This window comes from Chaetodon trifascialis, chromosome 9 (genome assembly GCF_039877785.1).
Source record: "Chaetodon trifascialis isolate fChaTrf1 chromosome 9, fChaTrf1.hap1, whole genome shotgun sequence".
NCBI lineage: Eukaryota > Metazoa > Chordata > Actinopteri > Chaetodontiformes > Chaetodontidae > Chaetodon > Chaetodon trifascialis.
The window spans coordinates 23,125,261-23,143,662 of record NC_092064.1 but is presented as its reverse complement, the minus strand read 5'-3'; the positions used below and the strand labels follow the sequence as shown (position 1 = coordinate 23,143,662).

Sequence of the window (18,402 nt, the reverse complement as noted above, 5' to 3'; positions counted from 1 at the left end):
TGCATCAGACATCTATTCCTGTGCAACATGGGATTATATCCAAAGTGATCTCCTTGAGTACTTAAGGTGATATAGATAGCGTCAGGGTGCCAAAAACAAGCGTAGCATCTAATGACACAGTAGGTATTATCCTCCCTGGACACTGCTTAGGACTGATTGAATTATGTTTTACCCGTAAGACTGAACTCTGACAGGGACTCAGTCTTCTGTTGTGTAACAGCTGTTTGTACCTTTGCTTTGAAATGACTGCTGCTGAGTATCATAACTGTTCATTTAATCAAAAAATATCATTGAGAGGATTAAACTGAGCCATGTTTGAGCAATTATAATCATGGACAGCAGCTGGAAACTCTGAATCTACCAGATGTGCACACACACACCACAAAAAACCACCATTTTTCTTTTTGAAGGGCCAAACTTCTCTCTCATGACATTGTGGGTTTGATAGCAAGTCACCAAATGAGAGGTGAAACTTCTGCAGGACTACTAAAGATAGAAATAAAAAGTTTGGTCATCTTCTTTTCACCTTTTTTTTAAGAGTGTATGTCCAGTATGTGACCCTGCGTTACCCTGTGTTTAATGTAAGCAGAATGCAAACTTCAGAGTTATTCAGTGCTGCCACACAGTGGATGTTAGTGGAGGTGACACTCCCAGTCATAGTCTGAAGTGGACAACATTTTCAAAATAAAAGTGTTAAAGACAAGATGCCATTTCAAAGGTGAATATTCTTCATTCTTTATTTGGAGCATACTTGCAAGAAAACGTGAAAATGATGATAATGTTTCTGCAGAACTTCATGTGATGAAGATGTCAGAACTCACTTTTGATGAAGCCAGCTTGATTTGTGGGGCCCAATTATAATCTTTGAATGCTGATAATTCAGGTTTTTAAGGCCTAACAAATTGATGAATACAACTTGACTCAGAAATATAAATTCAGTATCAGAGCAAATCCAGAGTAATCTAGGTGGGGATATAAACGTTATGTCATAATATCACCGCATATCTGGAGCCAAAGAGCAGAGAGGACACATGTGACAGAGTGAGTGTGTGCATCATCATTGAGATGATTAATCGACAAGAGATTGAAAGGAAATGTGGTTCAGAGTTCAAATATACCAACGTGAATGCACCCTGATAACATATCATCAGACAGAGTGTAACAATATCAGCTGATAGTCCCCTCATTTGTAAAACGCTCTGTCATCATGATCAGTCAACTTCAGTACAGTTTGTTGTAAAAATCAAAAAACACATAAATTATGAGGTGTTCAGATAAAAAATCTGCGACTTAAATACACAATGCATTTTTCATATACAGTATAGATCAAAGTGAGGAAATGCTTATGACACACTTCATTGAGGCTGTTACACAATGCACTTATAGATATAGAATTCATTAAATGTCATGTATCTGACAATCATCAGGGGACGTAGACTGTAGTATTCATTCAGGGAGACCAAATTAAACAGCTTTCATGCTGTAGTGTCTAGGGAGAGTGCACTGGACATCAGCACTGACATGACGAGTAACCCGGCGCTGACCAGAACAACATGGCCTCTGGAGTAATACACCACCCGTCCATTCAAGGGCTGCACTGGTCTGTAGTTATTGACCATCGGCTTTTTATCAGCAAACCGAAGCTTGGAGAACGCTTTCAGCTGGAACAAAGATGAAATCACAACAGACAGCTGAAAACTACTCTGCAGGTGGCAAAAGGCAGAATTCCATGAATGCACAAGGTGGATAGAGAGTGGTAGAGGAGGAAAACCACTCAAAATATGGACTTCTCCAATCAATATTTTGTATGTTAGCAATGGATCAAATGACTGCAGCTCTTTGTTTGAGATTTCCCTCAGGAGTTGGCGAAGACTACAATAAACATGGTGATAATAATCTTGTATCTCCAGTTCTGCAGGGATTTTCATGCTTTCAGATCATCTTAAGGATTACATGTTCTTTAGATGAAAATACAGAATGTAAATATAATTACTGCCTTCCTCTGGGTAGAAGCTGCAATACTGTGACAGTAATTACCTGATTGCTGCTGAGAAGGATGGTGTTTTCAAAGAGGGTCCAGATGACAGCTTGCTGGCAGTCAGGTGTAGTGAGGGAGCCATCATAGCGAAAGTACTTGGTCATATTTTTCTCAGGAAGAGTGAACATTTCCAGGGACACACTCTCCAGTGTCATGATGCTGCCTGGTTTTATAAAATATTAACAAGACAATCAAGTAAGCAAAAAAATCTATTATTTCATAACAGTTTGATAATAAGTTCAAGGTGACAAATTGATTGCTCTTCATTTATTGTTGGGTTCAGGCGGGGTAGCGTGACGTGTTTTCTCAACAGTTGCACTTTAGTCTAATGCTGCAACAATTAACAGCACATGAACTGCAGGACCGACTGTGGCTGGAAGGTAATGCAGCAAAACGCTCTTGTTTTTCTGTGTGAGCAGATGTGACTTACTGGGCTGTGTGAGGTTTTTGAGAGCATTTATGAGGGGCGCAAACTTCTTGTTATCAGAGGTGGACTCCTGGAACAGAAATAATTAAGTGTTTGAGTTAGTTGGCAAACTGAAATCACATTTTTAAAAGCTGGGACAACATACACCAAATATACTAGATTTAGTTCGAACACCTTCTGGAGGTGAAATCACACAACACTTTTCATCATCATCCCCGGAAATATGGAAACATACAAAAGGCTGTGGATGGTAAACTGGTGCTTTGTACTTCCTCTTGACGACTCAGACAATTCTCCAAAACGTACTGGAACAATAAAGTTTAGTGAAGGATTTATGTTGCCTTTTGTTATTGTTATTGCTATTTCAATAAGAAGTCCATGACCTCCAGTCAGCTCTTACATAATTCTCTATCTTCCTTCACAAGTGTTGAGTCTGAAGCTGTTGAAGCTGCCTTGTTTTGCTTATTACGTTATTTATCGTGTATCATATGTTGCTTTTTAAAACTGAACTCCTTGTGCGCATATCTTTAATTTCCCAATAAGAAGTTTTCATTTTGGACCTTTGATGTTGTGCCTATTTAAATCTTATTTATATCAAACTTCTATTTTAAGCTGATTTATGTGTTTGTTGTGAAATAAAAAAAAATAAAATCACCTCAAAGAAAAATCCAAGAACGGCCACACCTGTGGGGTCTTTTACAGCCTGGGACAAAGAGTTGTATTCTTCTTTTATGTGGACAATATGCATCTGTGGAATAAAATAATTCAACGTGGATTTCAGTACACAAATTGGCTTCACGTGTAGGACTGACTGGAACACACTTTCTCCCCCATATTTCATACCTCCATTGGAAAACGTTCTCCATCAATTGTATGTTCAGACCCCGGTCCTCCATCTTCACCCCAGTGCAGGTGAAGTTGAAGCGCCTTGTATGTTGCAGGCAGATTTGCATTTTTGATCTTTATACTTGAGGGCAAATTAAGTTGAACTAGAAAAAAGTCAAAATAAAAAACAAACAAAATAATAAAACTGGTGAAGATTGCAAACGTTCTTTTTGAATCAGTGGAAAATGTAAAGTATTATCAGTGTTTCGCAGCTTGTTCAACTGGCACATTTAGTATTTTGTCATTTATCTATTATCCCAGAGGACGCGGGGCTGCAGAACTTATTTTCATTTTGCTCTCCACGTTGTCACGTGTTAAACCACATAAAATCATTACCTTGGTGTTTTATGAGTGAGGCAATGGCATTGTGGGTATTTTATATCCAGCTTACCCTAGTTGAGATGATTTATATCACCCTGAGGCACACTACTACTAAAGCATCTATCTCAAATAGAACTGCACTTATAACAAAGACGTACCACTGTGACCGTTGTTTGTGAGGTTACTATGAAAAATTTCTTGATAACCAGTGAAGACAAAGCAGTTGAGACGTTCATCTCGTTGTAGCTTCCTTGTGACAATGTTAACTGGAGACTGAGCTCTGCCGTTGCAGTTCTGTGAAATCATTCCCCATTCCTCTGGATCTGTGGAGAAATGAAAAAAACTCCATGCTACATATTTTCCTTCTTTTACTTTTATCAAACTGTTCGTGTCACTGACGTGTCTTTAAGTTTACCTGTGCAGGTGTGATTGCATGAAAATTGGGACTGGTAACACCAATCTATAAAACAGGGTTAGGAATAAGTCATTTAAGAGAAAATAAAAAACAACAAGAACAAATACAGGAATAATTCCTCTATAGAGCAAATTTTGAGAAATAAATGTCTTCTCTGCAGGAAGCCCAAACTCATTAGTTGAATAATATTTGAAATCTTAAAACTTACAAACAGAAAAACACACTAGGATAATTAAACATCTGTGTTGCTGAACACATTTTTCAATGTCATTTCACAGAATTTAAATCAGCTCGTTTGTTTTATTCCTCGGTGGACCTACCTGCCCCTGAGACAAACTTCACGGAAGACACAAACAAAAATAAAACAGGTGCAAGCAGCATCGTGAATGTACTGTGTCCACCCGAGTCCGATCGAACTGAAGTTTTGAAAGACGATGCCAGAAAGAGAGTTCAACCCATTTATTATAAGACAGATCCACCTATCAATGCCGCCCATAAAGCAGTGTGACTTCCTGTGACTTCCACAGCAGACACTGATATCAAGATAATGACTGCACTTTTATTCACAGTGTTTGGCCTTAAAACTCAAAGCTTGAATGATGCAGTTTAGATTTTTAGGACAGAAAAGTCCCCTCCTGATCAGATATGGTAAAAACTTATTAAGATTAATTTTAATTTTCTCTTTTTATTGACTTCCGGAGGCAGGGTTATCAGCAAATGACAGATGATAATACTACTGTGCATTACTACTGTTGATATTCTATTACTGCTCCTGATTAGTTTATGAGTAATACTGCTGGGCCACGTGTACTTTTACATTATTTCTAGCATTGTCAGAGTCCTCCCTGTCAGCCACATCTGCATGTATGGCCCTTCAGTGTTATTTTCCACTTATCCACCAGATGCCCTCACACGTTCTCTCCTTCCACCATCACCTGTATAACATTTCTCTCATCTGCTCTACAGACACCTGGACTTCCAGCCCACCTCCTCACCTGCAACTCATTCCATCATCACCCACTCACCACATATACACCTGTCTCCTTCCTTTGTTCTTTGTCAGATCACTCAGTCAGCCCCATGTGCGTCTGTCACCTTGTTAGACGTTTGTGTTTCTGTGCCTGACTTCAGTGTTCGACCTTTTACCTTTTTAATGGACTTTGGATTCTTGCCTGCTACTTATTGGATTTGTTTGATTGTGTCTGCTTTCTGGTTTTGACCCCCGTCTGCCTCATTTACTGTGCAAGCCTACATTAGGTCCCTAAACTGGACCAGATCTGCCCCAATCATTTGCATTTGGATCCTGTCTCTGTATTCCTGTTATCCTGTTTGCACATTTAGTGCACATTAGTTATGACAGAACAGTCTGACCAGAATATGGACTCTCTTGGAAGAGCTTAAGGAGGTGTGCTTCACTCTTAAGACATTGTGCTTATTCCTGGAAGGTTCCATGGACACTGAGATAAGATAAGATAAGATAAGATAAGATAAGATAAGATAAGATAAGATAAGATAAGATAAGATAAGATAAGATAAGATAAGATATAACTTTATTGATCCCATACTGGGGTAATTCACTTGTTACAGACAGCAGAGTAAAAAAAGGACAAATAGACAAAACGAATACAAAATAGAACTTTGAATCTTGCAGCTGTGGAAAACAGCAGGTTTGTGACGTGAACAACCCATCTTGGATTCGAGTTTGCCTGTAAAGAAGAGACAAGAGAATTTCTGGGGCAGTGGGAGAAAAGTACCGTCTGACTGGGAAAAAGACTAAAGTGAATATCAGCCCTCTTACTGAATGTCTGAAGAGCAGGAAGGAAGATCAGGCACAGCAAACACAAGACACTCTTAATTGCCATTTCCCAAATCTTGGAGGTAATCATCACCCACATCAACACTGCCAAACTTTAACAACCACATAAACCAAGTACAAGAGGAATTGGGCCAGGGATGACTCATGATCAAGTGTTTGCTGCAAAACAAGATAATATAAAGCTTAAATTAGTAAGGTGTTAAATAAATTGATAACTAAAAAAGGACTGATTCATTCAGCAGTTCATTAAGAATTATTGAATTGTCTTTTCTGTTGAAAAACCTCAAAAGGGTCACCTTCATACTGTGAAGATATTTGTATCTCAACTTGCAATGCAATATATCAATTCCTATGTGCAATATAAGAAACTATTCACTATCAATACTCCAGTCAGGAGTACTATCATTCAATGTGAAATGTCAGTACTGATGGTTCAAATTCATATCAATGTGCATAATCAGTATTGTTTGCTCATATTTCATTACTCCTTGTTTATATTGTTTATATTGTTTGGTTGATATTTAATATTTAATGTCCTTTTACTGATGCCCTCTATGTTTGCTATCCACTTTTGCTGCTGTAATACCTGAAATTTCCCCACTGTGGGACTAATAAAGGTATATCTTATCTTATCTCTTCATGCACTCTGTCTCATGAGAATGGCTTCAGACCCTCCTGACAGAAATATTACAAGGCCTTGGATGTCTTCTTAAAATATGCTTGTTTTGCTTAACTGTTTTTGCTGTGTTTAGAGAAGATAGCTCTCCCGACCCTTGAATGAATGTTTAAGGAAAAGCCTTTGTAACTACTGCTGTGTAGACTCTTGGCCAGTAATTTATGATCTTAAAAAAATAAAAAAAATACACAAAACAATCAGTTCCTTCAGGACATGCCTATGAAGCACATGTCTACACAGCAGAAGCACACAGTGCCCGACTCCGCCAAAAGAGGTCTTAAAGTTCCCAGCTGATTTGAATGCAACGTACTGACGTATTGGACATAGGCGGAACTGAACCAACTGAGCAGCGCTGCGTCACGGGTACGTGTAGCTGTCGATGCTGCTCTGCCGCCAGTCTGGCTGTCACTCTCCTTTTTTGCGGAGTTTTGTGTAAACAGCCGGTTTCTGGTGTTCCGGTACTAATGGATCGCTGGCGGGGCAGAGTGGCTCTGGTGACCGGAGCCTCGGTCGGGATCGGGGCGGTCGTAGCCAAAGAGCTGGTCCGGCATGGTATGAAGGTGGTGGGCTGTGCAAGAGACGTCGAAAAAATACAGGTTTGCCCTGAATTTTAAACTGAGTTTCTGCACTTCGGGCAACGTGAAGGACGTGACAGCTGGCGTGTCTGTCGTAGATAAATGAACTTCATGTTCTTCTCACATCATTGCCGAACAAAAACCTTATGAAAGGTTTTTATAGGCTGTAAAAAAAAAAAAAAAAAAAAAAGAAGCCAAAATCTCGGTGGAGAGGCTGGGCGGGGGGGGGTGAAGCTCATGCAGCTCACTTTATAAGTAACTTAATGTTTCTGAATCATGACAGTTAAAACGCTTTTATGAAATGAAACATTAACATTGGAAAGAAAAGAGGCGGGCAGTGCCATAAACAGTCCCTGTCATAAAAGGCAGGGTTAACTGAGTTAACCTGGGTTAACTCAAGTCAGAGGTTTGCTGTCTGAAAAGGTTTCCAATTAATTAATTAATGCTGCAAAAATCAATAATTATAAAGTGAAGACTCTAGAGAAGATTAAAAAGTATTACAACGGGGGAAAGGAATCAAATGTAAAAACCAAACTGGATTTCTATCATAATTAAACCTTTGGGTGGTGGGCGGGATGGATAGTTTAAACTATAGTTTAAAGTATTGAAAGCTTATTTCAACACTAATTCCTCTGACATCTTCTGATTTCAGAAACTGGCGGCAGAGTGTCAGAGCGCAGGCCGCGGCGGTGTTTTGGTGCCTTTCAAGTGTGACTTGAGCAACGAGGAGGAGATTCTGTCCATGTTTGCCGCCATCAAAGCGCAGCACGGAGGTGTGGACGTGTGCATCAACAACGCTGGTTTGGCCCATCCGGAGTCACTGTTAAGTGGCAAAACCAGCGGCTGGAGGAACATGCTGGATGTGAGAGCTTCCTGTTCTTGACCTCTAGTTTGAGGGCGGTCCTGTTAAACCTCATCAGCGGTTGGATTGTCCTTGCGAAAGCCTTAAAAGCGACATCATTAACAGACATGTCACAGTGTGAAAGCACAGGTGTGAATTAATTTAATGATGGATGGATTCCATTTGTCACTCAAAGGTCTGCATCTGATTTCTATTCAAGGTCAAAGGGTCGGGAACAATATTAAAGAATTAATTAACATCTGTTGTGATTGGCCCAGCATGAAACCGAGGCAGGCGAGGCTCAGACGATTGGTCCATATTTATTTCTGAATATATGTTTACAGCTACATTTACGCTAGCTGTAGAAACTGTGTCGTCGAAAATGAAAAAATATAGAAGCAAAATATCCCAAAAATCTGTAAAATATCCAGCAGACTTTGATACCAGTATTATCAGCTATTAATGCAGAATGAGTCTTTACTTTGGGTCGTTTCTGCTCGCTGTCTTGCAGGTGAACGTTCTTGCTTTGTGTATATGCACACGTGAAGCCTATCAGTCAATGAAGGAGAGAAATGTTGACGACGGGCACATCATAAACATAAACAGGTACAGTGCCTTTCAAAGAATAACTGATAATCACAGGGTCTGATCTATCAATCCACGTCGGTGCGTCCTGACCTGCTTCAGCTGTCTCATGCGTCTTCTTCTGCTGCAGCATGAGCGGACATCGTGTCGTTCCCGCCGCTGCCACACATTTCTACAGCTCCACCAAGTTCGCCGTGACGGCCCTGACGGAGAGTCTGAGGCAGGAGCTGCGTGAGGCGAAGACCCACATCAGAGCCACAGTGAGGCTTCATCGCTGTTCGCCTGCATATGCTCAACATATTCGGTCAACTCGTGTCTGATCATTCTTTTTACAGAGTATTTCTCCCGGTGTGGTGGAGACAGAGTTTGCTCATCGGCTCTTCGTCGACAGTCCTGATCGAGCTGCTGCTACGTACACCAGGTTTAAGGTAGAAATATTGTTCCAACTTTCCTACAGTGCTGTGTAGGACCGTAGAAGCAGTACATATAATTTAACTTTTCACTTCTCTGACAGCCTTTGGAAGCAATCGATGTTGCAAATACTGTCACATACGTCCTAAGTGCCCCTCCACATGTGCAGGTATGTGACTTCGTCTCTCCTTTACATGTTTTAGTGCTTCCTATGGCGACCACTTGTTTTCAACCTTTGCTCCTTTAATGTTCAAATTAATAGTTTACTGATAATGAGATAACCTCCACGTGCTGTTTCTCTTCTTTCAGATCGGAGAAGTTCAGATGCGACCTGTGGAGCAGGTTTCATAGTGCTGCACCATGTGACGGCTGATTTACTGTGTTTCTACAGTCAGTTTTTGCTTGCAGAATAAAAAGATGAAAGTTGTTGCACTTCAGCTTTGTTATTATACACAGTGAACTTTGCTTTGTAGCGAGGCAGCAGACACATACAGTAGATTAGAGGGATGCAATGAAACAGAATGCCAAATTGTTTTCAGCTGTATATATGCAGCAGCTCAGTAATCGGAGACATTAGAAAAATATCTAAAAAGTAGTAAAACAGCGAATACTGGGTAACTTCACAGGAGATGTGTTATGAGCAAAGTCTCAATTGAAATGCAGGACTGGATTTTGTTAAAGAACCTTCAGTTGCCGGTGTGAGGTCAAAGGTCAGAAGCATCTTGAGTGCATTTAAGTCACCCTGCAGCCAGTAGGACAGTTCCTCTGGCACCACCAACAGGTTGACATTAGTGATTTTCAGTGAAATCTACTCGATGGATTAAATTCAATACTTAATAATTGACAAAAGAAATAATACCTGCAAAACTAGTGGCATTTTCCTTCAGACTCAGCTGTAATTAGCAAATGTTAGCATGCTGAACAAAAACTGTGACCATGGCAGACACTTAGAATCAGCATGTTAGCATGCCGACGTTAGCGTTTAGCTCAAAGCCATGTTGTGCCAAGGAGTAAATGACTGATTTCATCAAAAATGCCTCTATTATACAGAATGTTAGATAAAGCTGTTAACATATTTCAGTTGGGTTAGGTTTCTGTACACAACAGCTGCTGTCGTGCTTGTGTTTCACCTTTGTATCAGATCCATTTCAGCATTCATTCAGTCATCAAACACTAAGTGCAGCCATATATCACTACATCCATACAGCCATGGTCTGTCATCATTAGATTATCTCTCCTGTAGATAAGGAACTTCCCTCCTATGCTAGGCATAAAGTCAGGTATTACAACATGGTTTAATCAATTATTTTTGCATTAGTATTGTGGCCTGTCTGGATAAAAACATTACTGCAAGACTTCGCCCCTTTGCACGTTTGCTAATGCAGATAACCTGCTGTAATTCTGTAGGTGCGTACAGGGCAGTGCTCTCACTTATCACCTTAGCCTTAACTCTGACCCCAACACAGCAGTAATTCTCCTGTAATTTTCCTGTTATGTAGTTAACAGTAAGCATCACTTCCTGAACCTTATCAAATCAAGGCGTCACAAACCACTAATGCAAAAAATCAATAAAACGTATTGCCAATTCAGCCTACCGTCATACGCATTTAGAAGTTGAGTCATTTGGAACAAGTGAGTCATTTTTTTACGAGTAAGAATATTATAATAAAATTATGGGAGACTGTAGACAGATGTCAGTATCATAGTTGCTGTACCTGAATTCTCCAACAGCTTTAAAAAACAGAGTTTAAAAAAGTATGAAGGATGGATTTCCGCTGAGCATCGACCAAAGCTCCTCCAGGCTTTGTCCACTAGAGGTCACAGTGAGCACAGTGTCTCACACCTCCTCCACAGTACTGGGCTCATGGTCAGAACATAGATTTGTTAGGTGGCAAGACACAACTGACATTTCATGATGTGAAATTATGATTTTGATGCTGAGATGGAGCACAAGAAGTGAGTGAAAGCAGGGGATAAACATCCTCTGCTCAGTCTCTCTCTCTGTCTAAAATGAAGAACAACAGTAATATGTGTAATAGAAGCAGCTCTACATATTGTAAAAGAAGAAAGAAAGTACAATTTAAGAAGCAATGGTCAAAAAATGTAACTGTCTAATGTGTAATTTTGTAAGCAGATTTGTGCAAAAACAATATTTCCATCAGCCTCAGGTCTACTTTGTGTGCTTGATTAGCAGTTAGCATGCTAACACTTTGAGGTGTGGCGCACGGTAACATTTTACCTCATTAGCATTAGCATATTAACATTTTCATTATGAGCATGTTAGCATGTGTTGTTAGCATTTAGCTCCAAGTGGAGTCTGAGTGTTCCCTGAACGTCACCAGCTGCTGTTTTAGTGAATAACAGACCATGACGAGCTCCTGCTCAAAGAGAAACCTGCTGTCATCAGTTTCATCAGAGCTGCTCAGTTTGCAGTTCAGAGGAAAGCCAAGGTTAGCAGGCGACTGCCAACCACCACCCGTCGTCTTTCTGATGTTAATGAACACCCATTTGCACAGAGCCTATTGAATACACAAATGTTGGCAAAGCACTTGGTTCAGTGGCTTTGGCCAGCCGGACGACCCCTCGCACCCAAACAGGAAAGGTGTGTCAGAGAAATGGGGCATCTTTGCCGTCGTCGCCTGCCAGGAGTAAAGCATCATTGCCGGCCTTGTACATAAGCAGAAAAAGAAACAGAAACAAACTCTGGAGTGTGACGTTGTTTGCCAGGGTTGGATTTTTAAGCATCACCTGAAGCATTTAGACACTTTATTTAAGTGCAAATTCAATTAGTATACTTTTCATAGTCAAATTAGAGAACCAGAGTTCTCTGAGTGTTGTTCTTATTTCAGAGGATCCCTTTCCTTCATCCATCAGTGCTACACCAGCCAATTAAGCCACCACGGGTTAGTTTCTCTAAATCAATAAACTCTCTCCTGTGTTGGTGGAGATAATGGATTATTGGATTCTTCACCTAATAGGGTGCCACAGACCGTGATGTGCTCTCATTGTTGCACATACCATGGATTGTATGTCCCTTTGTGTGTTGTTTCTGCCTGACCAGAGTGTGCCTCCTAATATGATCTCTCATATGTTTCAAAGCCATCTGCGGTAATGGGCCGGGGTCAGAACCCTCACACGACCCCGACCCAGTGGGCATCCAGCCAATGCGCTGACGGGGAGGCATCGCAGTGGACCAGGAAATTTTCTGATTCTGCAGTAGAGCTCACTTTTATTCTTTAACCATGTGTTTTTTTGTGTTTTTAATGTGCACAGGTGTCCAGGTGATGCTGGACTACTCATATATCAGCCACAGGGCATCAAAACCCCACTGCTGCCACCACCCCTTTCTGCTTCAGCCCACCTTCAGCTCATAGTAAGTTACTTCATAGCTTCCAGAAAGCCTGTAGCCAGTCTTACGTGTCCCTCTGCAGCTTCTCAGTGCCACAGAAAGTCCACATCAGCCTGTGCTGGCTTCCTTTCGCGGCCTTTCAATACCTCAGATCTAACACCCCACTTTACACTACCTGTTCAGCACCAAACAGCTCACAGACACAGTAAGTGACTTGCTAGTGAACAGAGTGGAGTATTTAACAGCTAAAGAGGCAGATCTTTCCTCCAGGAGTTGGTGGAGACTAATAACAGAGCTCAACAAGGGAGAGTATTGGCCTTTGATTCACCAGAAGGCTGAAAGCACTGCTTATTTCTGCTGCCCCCAAGTGGCCAAAAAAAAAAAAAATCAATTATTGGACAATGCATTTGTAAAATGAAACTTTGAATAAATATAATAACACACAATCACACATTTGACAAAACATTGTGTGGGCATGCTCTCCGTTTACAGGGCAAGTAACTTTTAGCCTGTGTGTGTGCAAACATTTTTCACCTCTGTGTGTTAATCATTCTTTATCATCGTATAAATCTGATTTGGACGGGCCAAAGTAGCCTAGCAAACATAAGCCACATGCAGGCACTTTTCTTTTTTCAGTGTTTTATTTCTTATGAAAATGAAAGTTGTGTGTGTGTGAGCATCAATAATAAGACAGACCTGTGTGGAATAATAATATTCTTTATGATCAGGCTTTTAAGCAACTTACAGGAGGTATTCTCTTTTGCAGAGCTTCATAATCATTTGGTTTTAATCCCAGTTTAGAGTTTCTATATACAGATGATGGGTTTATTAACTTAATACATAAACAGAAGCCTAATATGAGCCTAAAGCATATTTTCAAAGGTCAGAAACTTGCAGATGAAATGGAAAATTCCTGCCACTTCTTCTCCCCCCACTGTGAGAAATGGTTTTTATCACAGATCCAACTGTGTTCATCGCTCTGCCATTTCAGCTTATTGCTGAACATGAATGCCAAGCTCTGAATGCTTGGGTGCCATCCAAAAAATCTGCAAACTTGAGCTGCAGCATGAAAGTCTGCATTGTTACCTCATTCCCACTCTTTAACACACGATAATCGGATGCTGGACAGTAGAATACTTCCTAAATATGCCAGTGATGGAGATCTAATGGGCACATCTCACCTTTTCTGACTCATCCAGATAAATTCCTCTTATACAAGCATGTGACAGTCAGCTGACCTGGATTTCAGCCAGCTACAACCCTCATGGGTTGAGAGGTGAACGTAAAGTGCAAAGTGAGCGCCTAATCTGTGTGGAGAATGTGACCCTGCTTTAAACCACACAGGGGGGCAACTGAGGCCAAAGTCCCCTTGAACAAAGGAACACAGTCCATAAACTCCCTGAATTTTCTTGGCATGATTTCTGTGCACGCAGTATGGAAAGAAAGGTTGATAAAAACTCAAAAGCAGGTTAAGCAGGTTAGTGCTAATCCTCTGAGTTTTAGATTTCCAATTTTCTCCTTTTGATTAAATATTTCCATCTGAGGTAGCAAGGGAATGTGCACACAAATGGGTTTTTAAAAGACCATTTCTATCTGTCCAGAGCTAGCTATCTACATCTAAATACCCTTTGTATCATTTCAGATAACTACAGCATTGAACGGTATTGTTTGACCTTGTGCAGAGGACTAGAGGAAAGATCACTACCACTCTGGTCTTAACGGTGAAAATGAAGCTACAGCCAGCAGCCGTTAGCTTAGCTTAGCTTAGCTTAGCTTAGCTTACTTCAGAGACGTTAAATAGGGGAAAAGGCCAGCCTGGTTCCATGCAAAGGTGACAAAATCCACCTTGCACCATCTCTAAAGCTGACGAACAGGTGTAGTTTCTTTGATTTGTGCAAAAACCAAAATGCATCAATTCAACATGTTTTAAGCAAGCGGCTGCAGGTGGTGGCTTCATACTTACATACAGGTATTAAAGTAATATCAATAATCTGTTTAACTCTCCGCAAGAAAACAATAAAGTGGTTTTCTCAAATTGCCAAACGAGTCGTTTAAAATAAAAAATGTGACTTTCGTTTATTTCATCACTGAATATAAATGGAGGGCACTCGGACATGTTCATAATCATTCAGAAATTTTATTACAGATATGCAGAATACAGTATTGCAAAACATGATTCTCACATACAGTAACAATCAAAATTGACTTGTGTCGATTTCTGTGATTTCAATACTGAACCAGAAGAGATTATTTAATTGATGAAGAAAGTGAGCCTAGCCAGCTAATTTGCAGGGTTTTTTTTAGCCTATCCTGCTACGCTTGCACCACGTGGCTCACTGTTGTCTAGTTGCTGCTTTCCTCCTCTTCTTCCGGCTGAATTGTGCTTTTGCTCTCTCGATAGATAACTGAATTGGACTCATGACGGGAGTTGTGGTGGTGGTGGTGATGGAGGTCTTTTCAGATCTCTGTAGATTGGGCTCCTCGGTAGCGGTGACTTTGGATGGCGTGGTTGTAAATGTCACTGATGTTTGTTCACTTTGTTTGACGATGGAAACTCCATGGCTGACAGCAGGAGGTACCGCTTTTTTTCTTGGTTTTCTCCGCTGTCTGATTGTCTGCCTGTGTCTTTTTGTGATGATGGAGGGGGCTGCTGTGATAGTGGTAAAAAACCTCCATTCACTGTGAGTTTCTGCCGCCTCTGTAGGGCTGCTAACTGCAGCAGCAGTGGCAGGACTCTTCAGTGCATCGCCCGTCTCTGGAGTTGGAAGAACAGGGAGTGCATTTTTGAAGCTGCTGTGAAAAAGTGGATTTTCACTTGAATGAGGCAAAGATGTTTTCCTTCTCCTGCTGCTCAGTCCTCTCTCTTGAGACTTTCGCCTTTTCAAAACACTAAAGGTGGAGTTCAGAGACGTAACTTGGCCGATTGTCTTCCCTCCATGAATGTCCAGCCTGTGTGAAACATGCCGCCCTGTGGCGGGCACCGATGGCACGGTGGGAGCCCCGGTGAGAGGGATCACTTTCAGATTGTCCGCAGAGGAATTTTCACGGGGAGAGGCCACAATGGGAGAAGCCGAGTAGTCTTTCCTCCTTTTTTTCCTCCCCTGTCTATCTCCTCTCTCCTTTGACCTGTTCCTTTTGACTGTGATGGGGGTCCTGGCACTGCTGACGGCAGGTCGCTTTTCAGGGTCACTCCCAAAGCTTTGTTGCTCGGGCTGTGCCGCTGGGGATATTGTAATGACGATGGGGACTGAAACATCTGTTGTGTTCATTACGAGCTTTTCGGAAGGAGAAAGAGGGATTGTCTTGCTCTTCTTTTTAAGCCCTCTGGTTTTTGCTTTCTGCGAAACAGCAGTTGTGCTTGTTGGTGTAGAACGAGTGATTTCTTCTGGTTTCTTCTGGACCGTCGCAATGGAAACAGTCTCCTTATCCATCGCGGGTTCATCTTTCATGACTTCATTGGAGGGCTCTTCTTTTCCTCCCAGCTCATATTCACTGTCATCGACTCTGTTTGCATTTCTGTTTGGCTGGTTGTGTTTGTTCGACTCACTGATGAAGTTACTGAGAGCGCTGACTTCTTCTGCTTTGCTGCCAGAGGTGGAAACTGCAGCTCCTTCCTCTATTTTAACACCTGCCTCTGCTTTCTGCTTTCTCTTCCTCCCCTTTCCTTTTCCTTTCTGCTTTTTGTTGAGTTTCTTCTTCTTCCCTGTGTTCTTCCTCTTCTTCTTCTCTGAGCTCTGCGTCTCACCTTTATCAGAGTCGTTGGTGGAGCTTTGGGAGGTGGAGACAGTTGCAAGGACCTTGATGAAGTCCTCTGCAGCGGTGACAACATTTCTGAGTGACGGCTCTTCAGGGCCTGCCATCGTAGACTGTGTTGTGCTCTCCGGTGCTTCTTCTTCCTTACTTTTCTTGGAATCTGTCTTCTTGGAAGACGGCAATGGCAGCTCATCGATGACGTCAATACCACCAAAGTCATACGGGACCGCCTCTTGCAGCACAGCAACGGGAAGCTTCTCATATCGTTTACACCTACGAGGGAGCGAAGGAAGAGGGGGTTGTGTGTGGTGATTTCAAAGACTAATACAGCTCACTGTGTTTCAAATCTACTTAAAAGTTTAACACCAGAGTACACTGATACTTACATGCCGTACCAATGCCGCTCTACACACTGATCTTCATAGACGAAGTTAAAGCATGGCACACCGATGACATTGAAGAACGCCTGACCAACTACCCTGGAGGATGTGTCGTTGACTTTCCTCAAACAATCTTTCAACCTGCAGAGAGAACAAAAATTCAGCTTCATTCCTAGTCGTCTCTTTTGGGAATCATTGACCTATGAGAGTAGAGTAACTCCTAAAAGGGACATATATTGGCATGTTTGACTTGTAGCTATCAATCCACTCCTGCAGATGCTCTCTGCTATAAATGTACTGTGCAGCTCTTGGATATAAATGGTAGACATATCGTCATACAGTATGTCCTGGGATATAACACATTTGCAGGATATCTACAGTGCCAGGCTGTTACAAACTTGAGTTTAAAGTTTTGCATTAACCCATAAAGTCAATTTTTAGGTGTCAAATCAGGCATCATAATCAGGGGATCATTGCAGCATTAAGATCATGCAGTTCTCACTTTATTCTTGTCCTTTGGTCAACAGTCACACATTTTTAAGCTCCTGATATTGTCTGACATAGTTTGTTTATGTTCACTATACCTTATTATTATTATTATTATTATTATTATTATTATTATTATTATTATTATTATTATTATTATTATTTTGTGCTACCACAAAATGACTTTTCATGAGTTCCAGAAAGTCAGAAGGACGAAAGAGCTGTTTTTCTAAATACAGATAAATGCTTCAAAACTCAACAATATTTTTGTACCATACACAGAGGTGAGACTTAATGTGAGAATGCATCAATTTAATGAAGTTTTTTTTTAACTCACGTATTATCACAGTCACAATGGCAGATGGAGTGCCACTTGAAATTAGTGTAGCCATATTTTGAGGAGAAGGGGTGGATAACGTTAGGACAGTGGTCGTGAATACGGCAGCAGCTGTCGGTCTCTGCAAAATCTCCTGCGGCATGGAGGTCAGAATTATGAAACCGGTGGCACACAATCACACACACAATGAACTTAATTTGCATTAAAATGTTGATATAACCTACCCAGCTGGTCATAATGATCAGCCATGTTTCCAGCTCCACACCACAGAGTCCCGGGATAAGTAAAGCCTCTCTTGGATCTTTTCAAAACCTTCTCCTGCAGCGCGGAGTCATCACTATCACCCGTTTTCACCTTGCCGCTGCGCCCCGACCTCTCTTTCAGCTCCCGGCATATCAGTTTGGCTTCATCCATGCGCGCAAAACGCGTCTCCAGCTGCCACCCGGCTCTCTGTTCTTTCAGTCCCAACCTGCACTCATGCATGAAGGATTTCACCTGCATCTGGTTCACAGTGACCGAGCAGTTCACAAGCTTCCCGGCGGGGCTGACCACAGAGCGCACCACCTCCGCTCCGTCTGACACCTGGTAGAGGAAATTCTCCCCGACGGTGGACATTTTTGCGCAAAAGGTGCCGTTAAGCATGGAGAACATTTCTTTGCTCTCCTTGTCTGCGTCCAAAGCGCGGCTGAGGAAATCGCCCATGACGAAGTTTCTGTCCAGATAAGACAGAAAGACAAAGAACACCGACCACATGATGCGGCGAGTGGCAATTTCAGCACCACGCGTAACGGAGACAGCTCCTAGCGGGTTTCCGGCGCTCTCGAGCAGCCCTCCCACTTTTAAGGCGAAGCCGAAGTGGTGTGATTATTAATACGATAAATGGCCACGCTGGGAGGAGTCAACTGAATTAACCTCTTTCGATGTCCAGCCTGGGTACAATATATTTGTACATCAGGGCGCTGTTACACTCTTGGAGTAGATATTACCACCAGTATGTTACCTCGCTTCATTTGAACGTGCAGGAGAGGAGAGGGTTAATTTGTGGGTGTGTAGAGCATGAACCTCAAGCATCTTTCACTGCACAGAGAGAGAGAGAGAGAGATGACC

At 41.6% G+C, this 18,402-nt stretch overlaps 3 protein-coding genes across 3 annotated transcripts; 1 reads left to right on the top strand and 2 right to left on the bottom strand.

Annotated features, from left to right (window-relative positions):
* Nucleotides 1-1,475: 1,475 nt before the first annotated feature.
* Nucleotides 1,476-4,467, bottom strand: ca4b (carbonic anhydrase IV b). The gene is made up of 8 exons (XM_070969717.1): nucleotides 4,407-4,467; nucleotides 4,087-4,131; nucleotides 3,830-3,994; nucleotides 3,309-3,454; nucleotides 3,121-3,213; nucleotides 2,469-2,535; nucleotides 2,038-2,201; nucleotides 1,476-1,661 (listed from the first exon to the last, which is right to left on the bottom strand). Exons 1-8 carry the CDS (start codon nucleotides 4,465-4,467, stop codon nucleotides 1,476-1,478), a joined length of 927 nt encoding a protein of 308 aa, XP_070825818.1.
* Nucleotides 4,468-6,903: 2,436 nt separating this feature from the next.
* On the top strand, nucleotides 6,904-9,422 carry LOC139336569 (dehydrogenase/reductase SDR family member 11-like). The gene is made up of 7 exons (XM_070970703.1): nucleotides 6,904-7,174; nucleotides 7,806-8,015; nucleotides 8,506-8,600; nucleotides 8,710-8,839; nucleotides 8,915-9,007; nucleotides 9,094-9,159; nucleotides 9,300-9,422. Exons 1-7 carry the CDS (start codon nucleotides 7,043-7,045, stop codon nucleotides 9,339-9,341), a joined length of 768 nt encoding a protein of 255 aa, XP_070826804.1. The 5' UTR covers nucleotides 6,904-7,042; the 3' UTR covers nucleotides 9,342-9,422.
* Nucleotides 9,423-14,458: 5,036 nt separating this feature from the next.
* proca1 (protein interacting with cyclin A1) lies at nucleotides 14,459-18,130 on the bottom strand. Its single transcript, XM_070970509.1, has 4 exons — nucleotides 17,520-18,130; nucleotides 17,296-17,428; nucleotides 16,479-16,613; nucleotides 14,459-16,365 (listed from the first exon to the last, which is right to left on the bottom strand). The coding sequence occupies exons 1-4, from the start codon at nucleotides 18,046-18,048 to the stop codon at nucleotides 14,673-14,675; spliced, it is 2,490 nt and encodes an 829-aa protein (XP_070826610.1). The 5' UTR covers nucleotides 18,049-18,130; the 3' UTR covers nucleotides 14,459-14,672.
* Nucleotides 18,131-18,402: the final 272 nt, after the last annotated feature.

Excerpts from the sequence above, each read along its gene's own strand:
- ca4b (XM_070969717.1), bottom strand. The coding sequence starts at position 4,467 with ATGCTGCTTGCACCTGTTTTATTTTTGTTTGTGTCTTCCGTGAAGTTT. Across the intron at positions 3,455-3,829 it reads CACAAACAACGGTCACAGTG|TTCAACTTAATTTGCCCTCA; the intron begins GTACGTCTTTGT and ends ACTTTTTTCTAG. Across the intron at positions 3,214-3,308 it reads GAGAACGTTTTCCAATGGAG|ATGCATATTGTCCACATAAA; the intron begins GTATGAAATATG and ends TTTATTCCACAG.
- LOC139336569 (XM_070970703.1), top strand. The coding sequence starts at position 7,043 with ATGGATCGCTGGCGGGGCAGAGTGGCTCTGGTGACCGGAGCCTCGGTC. Across the intron at positions 7,175-7,805 it reads GAGACGTCGAAAAAATACAG|AAACTGGCGGCAGAGTGTCA; the intron begins GTTTGCCCTGAA and ends TTCTGATTTCAG. Across the intron at positions 8,601-8,709 it reads CACATCATAAACATAAACAG|CATGAGCGGACATCGTGTCG; the intron begins GTACAGTGCCTT and ends CTTCTGCTGCAG.
- proca1 (XM_070970509.1), bottom strand. The coding sequence starts at position 18,048 with ATGTGGTCGGTGTTCTTTGTCTTTCTGTCTTATCTGGACAGAAACTTC. Across the intron at positions 17,429-17,519 it reads TGATCATTATGACCAGCTGG|GAGATTTTGCAGAGACCGAC; the intron begins GTAGGTTATATC and ends TCCATGCCGCAG. Across the intron at positions 16,614-17,295 it reads CATTGTGACTGTGATAATAC|GTTGAAAGATTGTTTGAGGA; the intron begins GTGAGTTAAAAA and ends TTCTCTCTGCAG.